This window comes from Gambusia affinis, linkage group LG20 (assembly GCF_019740435.1).
Source record: "Gambusia affinis linkage group LG20, SWU_Gaff_1.0, whole genome shotgun sequence".
Taxonomy (NCBI): Eukaryota; Metazoa; Chordata; class Actinopteri; order Cyprinodontiformes; family Poeciliidae; genus Gambusia; species Gambusia affinis.
In genome coordinates, this window is record NC_057887.1 from 21,937,264 (window position 1) to 21,953,193 (window position 15,930).

Consider the following 15,930-nt stretch of genomic DNA (forward strand, 5'->3'; position numbering starts at 1 on the left):
ACCCCTCAGCAGAAGTGGCTAATTAATCAGCAATGACTCAGCAAATAAAAACTTAAAGAAGGGAAACGATTAATTGTTTATTGAAATAATCGTTAAACTAATTTAGTAATTGATTAATTGTTAACTGGAGCACACAAACTCAAAAAAGGGAAATGTTCTAAAAGAATAACGCACACAGAGTAGTAATTGAGCCAAAACTATACGAATATATACACAGTGTCCCAAATTATTATGCAAATTGGATTTGATGGTATTGTGTGTCAGGGCTCTTTGAATCACTATCATTAATTTCAGAGAGCTGAGTTGATTAGTTTGTCTGCTGAGCTCATTTAAAAGAAATCTACTTAAGAAGGATGTTCCACATTATTAAGCAGGCCACAGGTTTCAAGCAATATGTGAAAGAGAAAGGATCTCTGCTGATGAAAATCATCAGATAGTGTAGTGCCGTATGAGAAGGTATGAAAACATTAAATATTTAATGAAAACTGAAGCGTTATCGTACTGTGAAGAGATTTATGGCTGATTCAAAGATGGGTTTGTACAGACGAAGGCAAAATGAGGAAGGTTTCTGTTAAAATGCCCTTACAAAGCAGCAAACAGTTATTTGAAGCTGCTGGTGCCTGTGGAACCTCAAGGTGGAGGATCCTCCAGAGGCTTGTGGTCCATCAACCTACTATTGGGCCTCTAACCAGAGCTCACAAGCAGAGATGGCCGCGGTGGGCCCAGCCATACATGAAGATTCATTTTCAAACAGACTTGTTCACTGATGACTGCTGTGCAACCCTGGATGGTCCAGATGGACGCAGTAGTGGATCGGTAGTGGACGACCACCAGGTCAGAAAGGAGGTGGTGGAGTCCTTTTTTTGGGCCGAAATCCTGGGCAGAGCTGTTCGGCCCCATAATACTGCACATTCAAAGAATGACCGTTTGCAGTTCTTTATAATCCATAAAATGTTTAGAAAATCTGTTGACCATAATCATTTGAAACAGTGCATTTTGAGTTTTTTATTTTGAAAAAGTTTTTTATTTTTTGATTCTCCCCATGAGAATCAAATGTTCTCATGGGGAGCTTTGTTCAGTAAAATCTGATTTATACTGTAATGGTTCATGACTTGAAAATTACACTGACCATCATTTGCATTGACCATTTAAAAAAATCTGAGAAAATATCACTTGCATAATAATTTGGAACACGGTGTATTTGTATATATATCTTGTATTTAAGATTTTAAAAAATCCCATTTTGTACATTCGAACAAAACTTACTGTAATTCTGTTTGACCAAAAACTCCTTGAGGTGGTATGGATTTAGTCTACATTCTACTGCAGAGACAACATAAAATAAAATAACTAGATTGTCTGTTTGGAAAGGTCTCCCTAACAAACTTACCGTATACACCTATGAACACTAATTTAACAAAAAAAATCCCCAGATTTCAGAAACTTTATTCATTAGTTAATAACCTTCATTTAAATAATAAAAATAGTTAAATAAAAAAACATAACATAATATTTTAATTACGCATATAAATAACTCATTGAGCCATTCGGAATAGTAAAAATTTATTACATTGAAAGAATTCCAAAAATTGTGTAAAGGTAAATCACCTTCTGGCTCAAATTAAATGCTTAAATGCAAAACACAAAGAAGCTTATAAAAATACATTCCCCTAAGTTTTCTAAGCAAATCAAAATAATTTTGGCAATTGTAACTGACTTAAAACAAGTTTGGTCTGATTTAACTTCAGACAGTGAAAAGAAACATGTAGGGTTATGAAAATATCTGGTTACATCTGTAAAAGTTTTCCAAATTTAGGCAATTAATCAAATGTTAGATTTAGACTTTATGACAAAAATGTGGAGTTTGAATGTCAAGAAATTCAAACAGAAATTCAAAGATTTTCCAAACTTTGAAAACACCAAATTAAAATTGTTTCAAGACAAATCAACTGGAAATAAAATGATACAGTCTTTACAAAAGTGAACAGTTTTTAAATATATCCAGTGTTTAATTTGCATTAATGTGGACTGGAGCCTGTCTGTACAGCTGGAGAACCTAATAATGTAAAATCTGAACACATTAACAGCTGAATTCAGCCAGAGGAAGATTATGAAGAGCAGAGCTGTAACCCCACGGGGCCAACATGTTTATACAAGCACTGCTGCAACATTTGTTCTACTTACTCCTTACATAATGGGTATAAACACCGTACATATTCCCGGTTAACAGGAAGTCAGTGAATCTGAAGTCAGTTCAGATTCAAAAAGCCTTTATTTGTCCCAGGGAGAAAATAAATCAAGTCAAAGTCAAAGTTTATTTATATAGCAAAATTACAACAGCCTCAACTGACCAGAGTGTTTTACAACAAACACAACAGATAAATGATAAAATAGAAAATAAAATTAAGATTAGTAAAAATAAGACACATATATAATGAACAGAAATACCAACAGCTAATAGTAGGAATAAAAACCCAACAATATAGAATTTTGGTTATCATAATGCATATAGTCCAAGTATCTTTAACTTCATTCAGCTTACGAAACAACTTACAAAGAAGTTGCAAATGTAGTTGTTGGCTCTCTTAAATTATAAGTAATTATTTCTTCATATATTTATTATGTATATATTGAATGATTTATCTGCATATCTATATATATTTTTACTCTATAACCTAAAAAGGAAACAAATATGTAGTGAGGTATGTGTTATAAAAATTGAAGTTTGATTAATAATTGTAAACCTTTCCAACTTTATTGTGAAATGTATGCTGCGTAATTAAAATTACTGACAGGACTGAATAATAACGTAACATGTGAAACATGCTGTTACAAGTGAAATAATCTGCTTTTATCAATTGTAAGGTATTATTGCCTTTAAACAAACTCCTATATCTTACTGAAAAGTTACTTGTAAGCAGAGTTGGGCAGAAGACACAAAATTATACTTCAACAAGAGTTGCACTAATTAGTCTACTCAAGTACTGAGTAATTTATCAAATTGTCAATTATTTCATATTTAAAAAATTACATTTCCAAATGGACCTAAATGTAAAGTTAAGTGGAAATTTTGGTATTTTATGGACCAAAATGTCAAAAAGAAAATTATTCCAAATCAACAAACGTAATTTCTGCATTTGTCTTCGAAATGAGCAGGACTACAAACATCAACCTACTTTTACTCAAACACAAAGTAATCAGTCACAAAAAAGTCAGAAACTGTGAGCCTGTCTTATAACAACTCAATTGTGCAAAACCTTTATGTTTTGCATCTACAGTAATTTAAAATTTTACTTTAGTTTATTATTAATAAAATAAAACAAAAGTCATAAAAAGTTAATTTTCAATGACTTTTTTTTAGAACCTCAGGTGCTTTCAACTGAACAATTTTGTCATGGGCACCACTGGGTTAGGTATAAATGTAGTTACTAATGCTCATTATATGGGCAGAAATAAAAACTTGTGTGTGTAACAGATTAATGTTTTCCTGTAAGCATGGCATGAAAACCATTTGATTCTCAGACCCTTTGGAGAGGCATGTACCCATTTGTCCTATTTTTGCCTTCTGTCCTCATATTTAATAAAAACGTGTATGTGTGTGTATGTGTACCTGTGTAAAGGTGGAACGCTGTCGATGGTCTTGAGGCTGCCGCGCGTGGAAACCACATTGAAGCTGTCGGTGCAGTCACAGGAAACGTGGAGGTAGTACTTGGGATGACGGTTCTCCACAACCACGATAAGCCCCGCCCATCCATGGGTCAGGTAGTAGCAGGTCATGCCTTCACGACCCTGAGGATGATTCACACACTAGGTTAGGTGAAGGCTGAAGAAAGAGTTTGCCACTGATGCAAGATAGGCTTCAAAATTTTGTTTCAAAGAGGATTTTTACTCAAACATCAGTGAAATTCTTCATATTAATGTGTTTAAAAAAAGACCTTAGAGTTTTACATTGCAGATAATCTACTTTTAAGAGAATTATACATCTTAAAAAACTGATAAAATAGTGTTCAACTGTGCAGCTGTCATATCTAATCAGATTACTCATTAACAGCATTTCTCTTCCAAGAAATTGTCTCTGTAACAAAAGAACTTTGTTCTTCACAAAAAGCATCCTGAATTATTTACGGCAGGCTAAGAACTCGTATCTTTATGCAACGTTAAAACGCTGCTGCTCGGGTGGTGGCTACAGAGTGCTGCTGGGAACTGAACCCAGGGTTGTTTTTTTAAGAAAACAGTTTAGAAGTGTTGAGAAGCTTAAAGCATCTTTAAAAAAACAAAACACGGCACTCGAAACAGATTTGTTCACCAGAGAAAGAAGAGGTTTAAAATTACAAAAAAAATAACCTGATACATAGGAAGGAGGGATGGAAGAAAGGAAACAAAGTGAGGAACTTTTTTTTTTTTTTACAAATTTATCCAATCTTCTATGGATTAAAATTCCCAAATAACTACTTGCATGATCAGGAGAACTTGTCTTCATGTTTAAACTGATCCAACAAGTTTAGCGACACTCTTGAGAGAGAAATGTTCCTAACAGTAATTCAGTCAAGCTAGCAAAACATATAAGAGCAGAAACTGATAACACCTCGCTAACACAATGTTTATGTTTTTACATATACATAAACTCATTTAAACTAAAGATCCAACACTTTTAAAAACTCATGATTTGAATTTACTGAAGCAACATACCAGAGGAGACATACTGCTAAATTATGTTCAGTGAAGGTCAAATTAAAACCAAAATGGAGGACAGTGAAGGTCAAAGCTTCTCCAACCAGATAAAGACAGAAATGCTCTCTTTGTTTGGGTCGATGAGGTGAGTCTCACCTCGTGTCGTTCTCCTTTGTTCTCTGTGAGCAGAATGATGGCGTCGGCTAGTGTGGTGGGTGTGGCCTCCACCTGCTCCACCATCACCTGGCGGGAGCTGTAGATGGCCAGGATGTAGCCGGGAAAGTCGTGGCTGGGCCGGCGGGCCGCCCCACTGGTGGGACTGGAGACTGTGGACACGGACAGAACAACGCGCCGCGGTTACTGCTTCATCAGGACGGACAGACAACAGAACCCAAACCAGAGAGAGAGAGCTGTTCTCTAGGTTCATTAGGAAATGTTAAAGTTCAGTATGAGGTCAGAAGGAAGGAAGGAATGAGGAAAGGAAGAAAGAAGAAAGGAAGGACAACCTTGTATACAAGACAAAAAGGTAGGAAGGAAGGCAGGAAAGAAGAGTTGCAACGCTGCGATTTCTTAAGTGTAGTAAGATATCTACACTTAAAACTGGATAAAAATTAAGATTTTGTGTTTTTGCAGTGTTCATAATTCCTTATATTTGTTGTTTCTGTGTCATTTATTTATTTGGATTATTGAAATGTCTTCCAGTTCCAGTGTTAAATGTTCATTTTAAAGTTTACTGAAAGAATTGTGTTCTTGGTTGAACGATATTATCGTTTATCGCGATAACTTCCAGGACGATTTATCATCCAGCAGAATTTGATATTGTGACAGGAAGTCTTACTGGGCGTGGGCGGAGCTCCCGTCCCGCTCACGTTCATCTGCCAGTGGTTGAAGGCGCAGCAGACGACCGCGTACTCCCCCGGCTCCAGCATCACGTCACAACCCACGAACTTCTTGACGGCCCGCTTGCTGTGGGCCAACAGACGGCCCAGGGTCAGCTTGTTGCCGCTGCCGAACGAAGCGCGGAACACCATGATGCAGAGGTCCAGCAGGTGGCTGTCGGCCGTGTCCGAGCGCCTGGAGGCAAGGCAGCAGGGGGCGGAGTCAGACTGAGATCAGGTGAGGTGGAAGGGGATGATGATGGAGGTGAGGTTACCTGCTTCCCTCCTGGAAGAGAGCGAACTCCAGGGCGGTGCGCTCCAACACGGTGAGGGCGGTGACAGTGACCGGGCCGCTGGCTTTGCTGGGGAAGCAGCCCTGGAGACGCACTTCCTGCCAGTCTGAGTGGATCTTACAGATGTCGACTGAGTCAAAGTATCTGGACAAGACAAAAAAACAAAAACGTGTTTGGAAAATTAGTAATTGACCAATTTTTTTATTTTAATTTTTTTCTCCCCTCCAGGGGGTCTTTTTGTGGGCTCTAGTGTCCCTTATATGACAGTAGGCTGACAGGAAAGGGGGAGAGAAAGAGGGGAAGACATACGGCAAATGTCACGGGTCTGGGAATCGAACCCGCGACGGCCGCGTTGAGGACTCAAGGCCTCCAAAGGTGGGTCACGCTATCCTCTACGCCACCACAGCACACCCGTAATTGACCAATTTTTCATCTTTAACTGATTAATCATCAGACTAATCAGAATCGAACAAAAAGTTGCCTTTCTAACATTCTTGTTTTTTTTCCAAACTCCTTTTAAATCTTGATCTGCAGACGAACACATCTCTGGGTTTCTCTTTCCGTTCAGTTTTATTGCCTCCTTTAGGCTCCAGGCTGCCAGTGCTGATCAACATCAACTGTATCCGTCCACCTGATGCTCATCAGTGGAGCCATATTGCTCATCAAGATGACGAGCTCTTACAGTTTCCGAGACAAACGTGTCAAAACAGATGCAGGCAGCAGGTCAGTCTGTCGGGAGGAATGTGGAGCAGAAACAAACGGGGACGACGACGTTTGTTTTTGTACTTTACATTTTCCTGTGATAGAAAATGTTGGTAACAATTTTTATCCTGATTACAAATTAAAAGTCTCCATCTGCATCTACGAGACTAATTTGTGTTATTTTATAATTCCAGTTGGGGGCCGCAGAAAATCAATCCAAGGGGAACAAGGGGCCCCCCGCCCGCACTTTGGACCCCTTTGCCTTAAACTACTCAGCTGTACAACACAAAGAATAATGGAGTGAGTTAGGGAGAGAGGAAAGGAAGAAAGGACACAAAGAAGAAATATAGGAGACAAAGAAGTAAGGAATGAAGAAAGGAAGGAAGAAAGGGCACAAAGAAAATAGGAGACAAGGAAGGAAAGGGCACAAAGAAAATAGGAGACAAGGAAGGAAAGGACACAAAGAAGAAATATAGAAAAGAAGGAAGGAAAAATAACGCAAGGATGAAATCATAAAAAGAAAAAGAAGTAATATAGAAGACAGAAAAAAGGAGGGAAGGCAGGACACAAAGGAGAGGAGACAAGGAAGGAAAGATGCAATGGAGGAATTGGCATTATGAAATAAGGAACAAGGAAGGAAAGGATGGAGGAAGGAAGTGAAGGACACATTAAATAAAAGAAAGAGAATGACAGACACAAGGTAGGACAGAAGAGAGGAGGCAGATAAGGAAGAAAGGGCACAAAAAAGGAAGGAAGGAAGGAAGGAAGGACAGCAATTAGACTGCAGGGAAAATCCTGAACTTTATAGTTAATCAGAAAATGTAAAGAATATCACAAACCTGTCAACACATGGCAGACAAAAACAGCATTAAAGAGGTCCATCACAACATTTTGATAACTATTATTGTCCTTCAAATTCAGAAGTATGCATTAGTATGTTTTAGTTTATCACAAAATCCCAATAAAATGCACCAAATTTCAAGGTTGAAATGTGAAAAACATGATAGTCTGAAGGGGAATAAATACTTTTTACACCTGGTGCTTTATGACAAAGAGGAACAAGATGGTCAACTTTATGGGAAGAAGAGATTCAGACTCGCATGATCAACCAGACAAAAAAAAACAAACCGCAATCTGATACTTAATGTTTCATCCGACTAAAAGACCGGATTAACTTCAATATGGAAAAGATTTCACAATCACTGAGAGGCATGACAAATCTAAGCCTCTGGCTGCAACCAAGGCAACCATCGAAATCATACAATAACATCCCAGTGTGTGTGTGCGTGTGTGTGTGATGACTTTCAGTGAACACAATGTTCTAAAAATCCACAAAAACAATGTTGCTTGGTGTAAAAACCAGCTGGGAAATGAATTCTGCGGAGATTTCTAAATGTTTGCCATCACGACATCATAAAACAACGCTGATGTTTTTCTCATAAGTATCTGTTTGACATCAGCTGTTACAGGGCGTCAGCACTAAAGGAAGGCTGCTGCTGCTGGGAACTGCTGCCTTATGACCGCACATTGTTTGTGTAAACACAAGAAGAAGAAGAAGAAGAAGAAGAAGTGTGTTAGCAGTCTCTCTCACACACACACACACACACACACACACCCACACGCTGAGTCAGCTTTTATGAAGAGAAAACACGGTTCGTCAGAGGGATTGTAAATACCACAGCAATGACAGCTTACAGCACAAACCTGAATTCTGATTCAGTATCGGTTCAACAGGATGCAGTGACTCCTGGGAGCCACTAGGGGGCAGCAGTAGGAGTTTCTGTATGAGGTTAACTCCAAATGGTAAGCGGCTAGGAAACAATGTGTATATTCTGTGATAGATAGATTTATCTTTGCATCTGTCCCAGACACCTTTCTTTAGGTTAACAGATGATTTATGCTGTTTTTCAAACTAAAACTGCAAAATGTCAATATTTTATTAATGGAAAAAGTTTGTGGCTTCTACAACGGTTAAAATGATAAAAAAAAAAAACGAACTAATGTTTTTAAATATAAATAGAATAACAAATGTAGGTTTTTTTCCTGCAATATTTGTAACAAATTTTCACGATTGTTAATTTTTTTTTTTTTTTACTTATTTTTGAATCCCACTGAATGAAAAAAAACGATATATCCCTTATTTATGTTTATTTTGAATCCTAAAAACACAAATAAAATTGTGGTGCTTTAAAAATCTCAGAGCGTAGATATTTACCTAACATTACAAGTTGTCTATTCTTGCAATACGTCATGAGACAGTTGAGTTTTAGATGAGTTTTGTTTGGCAGAAATGGGTCTTTAAGCTGTGAAGTTTGCTGATCCCTTAGAAGTTTAAATAAAGTCACCAGGAACATTAAGTCAAAGTTAAAGTTACTTTGCTGTTCAAGCCGTTCCAGACAGATGAGCGTTTAAAGCTAGCTGTAAACATGTCAAGGTCAGGTTTTCCATTTGTGTCATATTACAGTTAGAAAACAATACCAGTAAAAATAAAACCAATGTTCCCAAAAACAAGCTTCTCTGAGCCTCTTATGACATCACAAGAGGTCAATTTGAATAAATCTGTGCTTTTATTTCCATGTTTATTACCTTCACTCAAAGTTTTTGCACTGTTCCCACAGTAAAATTCAAATATTTACAAGGTCAGTTTTCAAACTTTTCCAGATAAAAACAATACAAATGAACTGAAGAAGACAGTTTGAATTCACTATTATATTATATAATTTATTACTGTTAATAATAATGTGTTATGATAGTATTTGGCCAACAAAATTATATGTTGTAAAATAATTTCGGTAATTCTAATTAACCTGAAAAAGGAAAAATTAGTCTGAGTTAACCTCAGTCTGAGAAAAAAAACGTGCCTAAGTTTTTTATTGGGTTTATAAAAATATCTTTTCAACAACAAATAATTTCTAAATGTAGGCTTCTAGTCAAATGTTTTATTTCATTTTATTACAAAACTGTGCAGTTTTAATATCAAGCACTTTCAAAACATCAAAGATACTTAATTGAAAACTGAAGCATTTTTAAAGAGTTCCAGGGTTTTTTTGTGCCATTTTTGAAGTCATCAACCAAAACGCAGAAAACAGAATGAAGTTTTAAACACATGAACTAAACAAGTGGAAGCTTATACTTATACTCCAGGTTTTTACAGTTAATCCTGGAAAACAATAATAACAAAATTCCCTACAGCCGGGTGACTTTATGTAGAATCATTCTTACTTTATGAAGTCTGTGTACTCCATCCAGAAGACGCCCTCGCTGCTGCCATGAGCCATCAGCTCGTGCCGGAGGTGCTGAGGCCAGTCCGGCCACTCGTCCGACCAGCTGCCGTTCCAGGAGAAGCGACCCCAAGGGTTACGCAGCCGCAGCAACCTGCAAAACAACTTCATTAGCTTGTTTTCACACCTCATAGACTCGGTTTGATTATGGACTGAAGTTGCAACATTTGTTATATTTTCAGTTGCTGCGGTTTGCTTTCACTCTGATATGAGTCAAATCAACTAAACCAGTTGGAAAACCTGTTCCCCTCCTCGCCTGTGAGGGTGCTGCATTAAAACCACTGAAAGAAATAACATGAAAACCGGCACAACTTCCTTCTTCACCAAACGAAAACAAATGGATTTTAGCAGTCGTAGGACTTCTCTTTTGTTTGGTAAAAATTTAGGAGCCATTTCTCCCGCTAGCTTTAGACTTGCATGTTTGTTTTGATTGCATTTATCCAGAACGCATTGTGCTATAGATCGGTTCACTTGGTGTTCACATACGAATTTAAACCGCACCAGAGTTCACTTCAACCGAACCGACACCCAGGTTTGTGGGTTTTTTGGTCCACATCAGTGTTCGATTAGTCACGCCTCCCAAAACGAACTGGACTTTCTAGGCAAAGAGACCAGCGTTGGATTAAAGCAGACTAAACAAAATTGGTCTGAATGCACCTTTAGTTCCATCGTCTCGCGAAGAAACATCATAAAATCCCAAAATACAGAATCTGAGTTGCAGCAAATGAAAATTCAATTAATTCTGAAACGTCTTTGTAATTTCCTCAATGACCTGAAACCAAAACGATTTTCTGTTCAGCCTTTTATTTTCAGAGAGTAAATTGAAGTGACCACATGTGGCACTTGAGCAGATTAAATGTGTTAATTTTTGGCACTTTAAGCTTCTTTCGAGACAGAAGAGGCTTTCATTTCGTGATGAACTATCCACCAACGATCGCATTGATTAATGTGAAGTGATGTGCATCTGTTTTCAAGGGTGATCAAGTCTTTAGCTCATTTATCCACGAGTAACAGAAGAAGGATTTTCAAAGAGAAAGCAACACACTTTGCACCACTCAGTGAATAAATGGTGGAAAAACAACAGAAGGAGAACACGATGAAGACACTGAGCGCAGTCAGAGTGGTTTTTACCTGTAACCCTGAACGTCTCGAACATCCAGAATGGAGTAGGCGTGTCTGGGCCTCAGACCCAAGGACTCATAAACGGCGTCGTCCACCTTCATGTTCCCGCCTCCACAGGAAGCTCCCATTAGAAACCTAACAAATGAAAATGTAAGGGAACACACATGCAGTCACATACTTTGATCTTATCTTAGCTGAATGCTAATTATTACAGGCTGAAACTGGAAAACAACAACAAAATATTGATTTTATACAACCATGATTTATTGCCCCGATGTGTTTCTATTAGAGCAGAAGTAGCCAAACTGTCAAGCTAAAAGAAGTCGCGTCAAACTAAAATTTTATCTCGTTTTGGAAAATGCAAAACCAATTCTATCGTGAAAACATATTTTAATAAAACCTATTAACCTGATTTCTACACAGAAAGAATCTCTAAATCATGTTAGTTCTATTCAAGGCTAATAAAATAGGATACAAGCCTTATTTTGTAAATAAATAAATGGGTGCACCCAATTCTACTTTCGAGTAAGAGTTACTGATTGTGGTGTTACGTGCAACCAAATTAAAATGAAAGCAAAAAATTGTGGTTAATAAAAGATTAATTTTACCTGCATAATTTTTTGTTCAGTGAAAATATTTCTTGAATTTGTTTTAAGTGCATCACCATTTACAATCTGGTGAAATAAATCTGAGCTATTCTTGAACTGAGGTCTGGGACGCACAAAGTCTTTCCAAGAGTCGCAAATGGTCCCCAGGCCACATTTTGGACACCCCTGTATAAATCTATCAACGTAATTTTTCCTCTGGAGTCTGGTCTAGTTAGATAAAGGATCAAGGGAACAGCTGGTTTATTTCACTAATACCAGTCTGTTCATCTCTGTCATAAATATTCCTCACAATTCAGAATTAACTGTGGCGTTCCTCAGGACTCGAGTTCATTCTTTTTGTGAAAATTATGCAAACTTACTAGTCAACACTGAACTAATCTTTATTGTTAGTGCAGATTACTTTCAGCTGTAGCTATTAAAATGGGGGATATTATGTCAAATCCAATTTGTAACTCTTCCCAGTTCTTAAGAGTTAAAATAAAATAAAACAGGAGGAAGATCTTTCAGTCATCAGGTGAAACAAGTTCCCAGTAGACAGACTAGGTTGTAGTTAGAGTTGCTCCTACTCCTCTCTGTCTATACGTTTATCTATTATTTGCTGCTATTGTTGACAGTAGCGAGTTGTTTTCTCGCCTGCTGTGATGTTTCTATGCCTGGACGTGTCACCTTCCTGGAAGGAGCCATCAGATGAGTTATTGCAGCCAGTAACTCCATGTTCTCTCCGTTCCTCAGCCACAGAGGACCCAGATGCCCCAATAATTATGTGTTTAACCTTGTCTCTTTCATGGACAGAGCCCTTGATAGAGTTACTGATGCAGCTAACTGTGTACTGTCTCCGTTTTCTATCCCAGCAATTCTCTATTCAACTATTTTTCTTCCCAGGTTGGGTAAATTCAGTGGACTCAAATTGTCCTTTTCATGGAAAATCCAACTGGACGAGCGGCTTTTGTCTGGATTTATTATACAAGAAAGTTACAAACAAAACTCTGAATTATTAGCCTGATTGTAAATAATTTAAGTAGATAGAATAATATATTCTTGCCTGCCTTCTGAAGGCAACATGTGCAGTAGAACGCCGGATGACGCAACGCGACTAAGAATCCCTCTATTGACCCTTTGCAGCTACGTCACTAAATCATTCAAGGCGCCATGATGGACGTCTGAAGTGAGGGACGGGAGTATTGAACAAAGAGCCTGAGATTGTTTTCCCAAGTTGTTTTTGCCAGTTTATTCATGGTTTCTACTTGTTCGAGTTCAGGTAATTTGTCTCTGAACGTCACACACTTGGCTGGGGCTCATAGACGGCGGGATTTACAAAAGTTGGAAACAGCTAGCTTAGAAACCGACCCATATCTCCTCCCTCCTGACGTGTTAATCAAATTTCCGGCTTTGTCTGAATTCACATCACATGATTTATGTCACTACGTCATAAACAGCGATTCCCTTTACACCGGAAAAAACACTGAAACGTACAAAAGACCAGATGCTAATCAGTTTTTTCCAAACATGCTAGGCTACATGGCGGTGTAGCATTGTCTCCATGGTAACCAATAGTTAGCCATAACTTGTCGAGAAAGCAATATTTGATGTCTTTCTAATCATACTTACTTATAAAGCATATGGACATTAATCTTCTTACCTTGTAAAAAGAGTTCGCTGCAAATCCGCCAGTTTACCAGTCATTATTATTGACTGCTGCTATCAATGTTTCCTCACTAAAAGTTCTAAAATAAAATGACAAGTTTGGTTTACATCCTTGTCTCTATGACAATTTTTAAAGTGAAATCAACTGAATAAAAGCAATATTAGGTTACAGAGGTCTGTTTTTTGACTAGCTTTAAAGGAGCTCGTAGGTTGTTTTGACCTCCATCATGGCGGAGTGGACGGAGTGCTGCAGAGCGTGACGTCACGTGTAAAGGGTCCATACTTTGAAGCACTTTCCAAATCTTGAAAACACCCAGTTGAAAAGCATTTCTGAGGTTTCCCAGCACCTCTTACCCAGCCTCCTTGGAGCTCAGCATCTTGGCCCAGATCAGGTCGGTGTCGATGGGTTCCTCTCGGGGATTAGTGGAGCTGACCTGGAGCATGAGGGAGTCGCAGGGCGCCCCGGTCAGAGTGGCCAGGCCCTCGATGGCGCGCCCTGCCTGCAGGGCGAAGTAGGACCCGTGGAGTTTGGCCAGGGCCTTCTCGATCAGAGCCACCCAGAGCTGCTTCCTCTGAGCCTGGAGTGAAGTCAGGAGGAAACAGGAAATGACTGTTATCTCTGTTTTAAAGGAATTTTTTAATTCCAGTCAGGCAATCTGTCAATGAATGACACGTACAAAGGTTTATGAAAACGACACGCAGATAAAAGGTAAAAGGTAGCACTCCCTACATTCTCTGTCATGATGGCGAAGGAATTTCCTTGCTGTGCTTGATTGTGCCAACATGGTTTCTACAAGATAACATCTCAATAAGGAATGTTGTTTACCTGCTGTGGAGATGAACAGCTTCCTGCAGCAGGTATGTTTTATGTCATTAACTACTTCCATACTTCATAACCTTTTATTTGCAGAGTCATTGCTGATTAATTAGCCGTTTCTGCTGAGGGGTCCTAGGAGCTTCGCTTGTGATAAAAGTGAAATAATGAGCTGCATTGTTCTCAGTAATACAGATAAATACTCTGGTTTCTGCAGGGCTCCCCCAGGTGATGCAGGGGCTTTTAAAAAGAATCTCTTTAAAAAAAATTTAAGATGCTGGAAGGTAAAGAATCCAGCGATCTTCTTATTCGATATACTGTTATTCTAAGAATAATTTGATATAAAATGCATCTGTGTCGCAATAAACACTAATGTTCCACTATTTAGGAGGTTTTACCTTTTTAAAAATAATTAATATATATATATATATTAGAATATTTCAACTGGATTTTTTTTATTTCTATCACAGATTCGTAAGTGGATTTAGATTGGTGCTTTAACTAGGCCATTTTAACACATTTTACTTGATGTAGCCATTAACAGGTTACATTTTCCAATCAATTCGGATCAGATTCAATATCCCTGCTGAAAAAAAGCATCAAAACAGCAACATGCTGCCACTACCATGTTTCACAATTTACTTTGAACTAAAATGTTGAAAAGAGTTTGACAAAATATACACGTTATGAACAATTCAGAAATACTTTATGCTAATCCACTGCATAAATGTTTTTAGTGATGAAATGTGAAGAAAGAAAAAAACACTTTTGCTAGGAATTGTGATCTTTGCTTTGTTCTAATAATTGAAAATGGATCTATCCTTCCTTAAAGGTCCTGACCTGTGAAAAGAGGAGGTATCCGTAGTCGTCGCAGGGCAGCATGTCGTCCACCAGCACCGTGGTCCATGTCCCGTCTTTGCAGAGCCGGACCTGGTAGGCGCCCTCCGGACAGATGGTTCTGGTGATCATGACTCTCTCCACCAGCTCTGGCCGCTCCGCCAGCACTGCCAACGCACTCAGGAACCTGGAAACACGAAGAACTGTCAATCATCTGGGACATAAAATAAAATAACAAGAAAAGGCAACGTGGAGGATGAGAAAACAGGCGAAGAGCAGATTGGGACTGACGGATGGATGTGGAAACAACAGGAAGAAGAAGTCATTAAACCATAATCACTGCATTAAATTATTTTCCACAGTTGTACCTTGAGCAGTTATGAATCTTTCTGCATAATTTCTCCTCATTCAAAAATCAATCGCATTCTGAGAGTCAGGCCTGCACGCCTTCTGGTTAACTCCCCATTACTGCTAATTTGCCCTGCAGCAGAGACTCAACTCCTCATTAGCATGCACGAGAAATGAGTTCATCAAAAACCCAGATTCATCTGAAAATGGTAATTCTTCTACTTTTGGGGGGATTAGAGGGGACAACATGACGATTCGACTTACGAGGAATTTATTTCAAAGCAAAAAATGCAGAAGAAACAAAAAACAGAGAGAGGAAGCTTGGAGTCAATGAGCAAATATAATTAGTCTTGTATGCATCTGATTCACTGCCAACTTCTATACACACACAGTATTTTGATTTTCCAAACCGAGTTTACAAATGATAAAGACGGAGTAGCGCTACTGAAGCAGCCTGTGAATGAAGCAAAGCAGGAGCAAAGTAAACTATGACCAGGACTTTAACGCTACAATTATGATTAATCAATTACAATTTTAAAGCAATAAATAGTTTTTTCTTCTTCTTATAAACAAAAGTCCAGAACTGGAACCTTTGAATTCTCATGTTTCTGGTACACCCATAAATCTGACGCACATGTGACATCCGCAACAACATTTATGGATGACAAAGCCATTTTTCTGCTTCAAAAAACCCCAAAAAACGATATGACTGGATGCTGGAAACAGTTATCG

General features: G+C 38.3%; 1 protein-coding gene across 1 annotated transcript in view; it reads right to left on the reverse strand.

The window, feature by feature from the left end:
- Positions 1-15,930, reverse strand: part of capn15 (calpain 15) — a 55,724-nt gene that overhangs the window by 996 nt on the left and 38,798 nt on the right. The window contains exons 4-11 of the mRNA XM_044103450.1: positions 14,854-15,037; positions 13,554-13,777; positions 10,957-11,082; positions 9,767-9,919; positions 5,825-5,986; positions 5,510-5,745; positions 4,828-4,997; positions 3,611-3,789 (exon numbers count right to left, since the gene is read on the reverse strand). Of these exons, the coding sequence (XP_043959385.1) occupies positions 3,611-3,789; positions 4,828-4,997; positions 5,510-5,745; positions 5,825-5,986; positions 9,767-9,919; positions 10,957-11,082; positions 13,554-13,777; positions 14,854-15,037 (1,434 nt within the window). The remainder of the gene's footprint in view (positions 1-3,610; positions 3,790-4,827; positions 4,998-5,509; positions 5,746-5,824; positions 5,987-9,766; positions 9,920-10,956; positions 11,083-13,553; positions 13,778-14,853; positions 15,038-15,930) is intronic.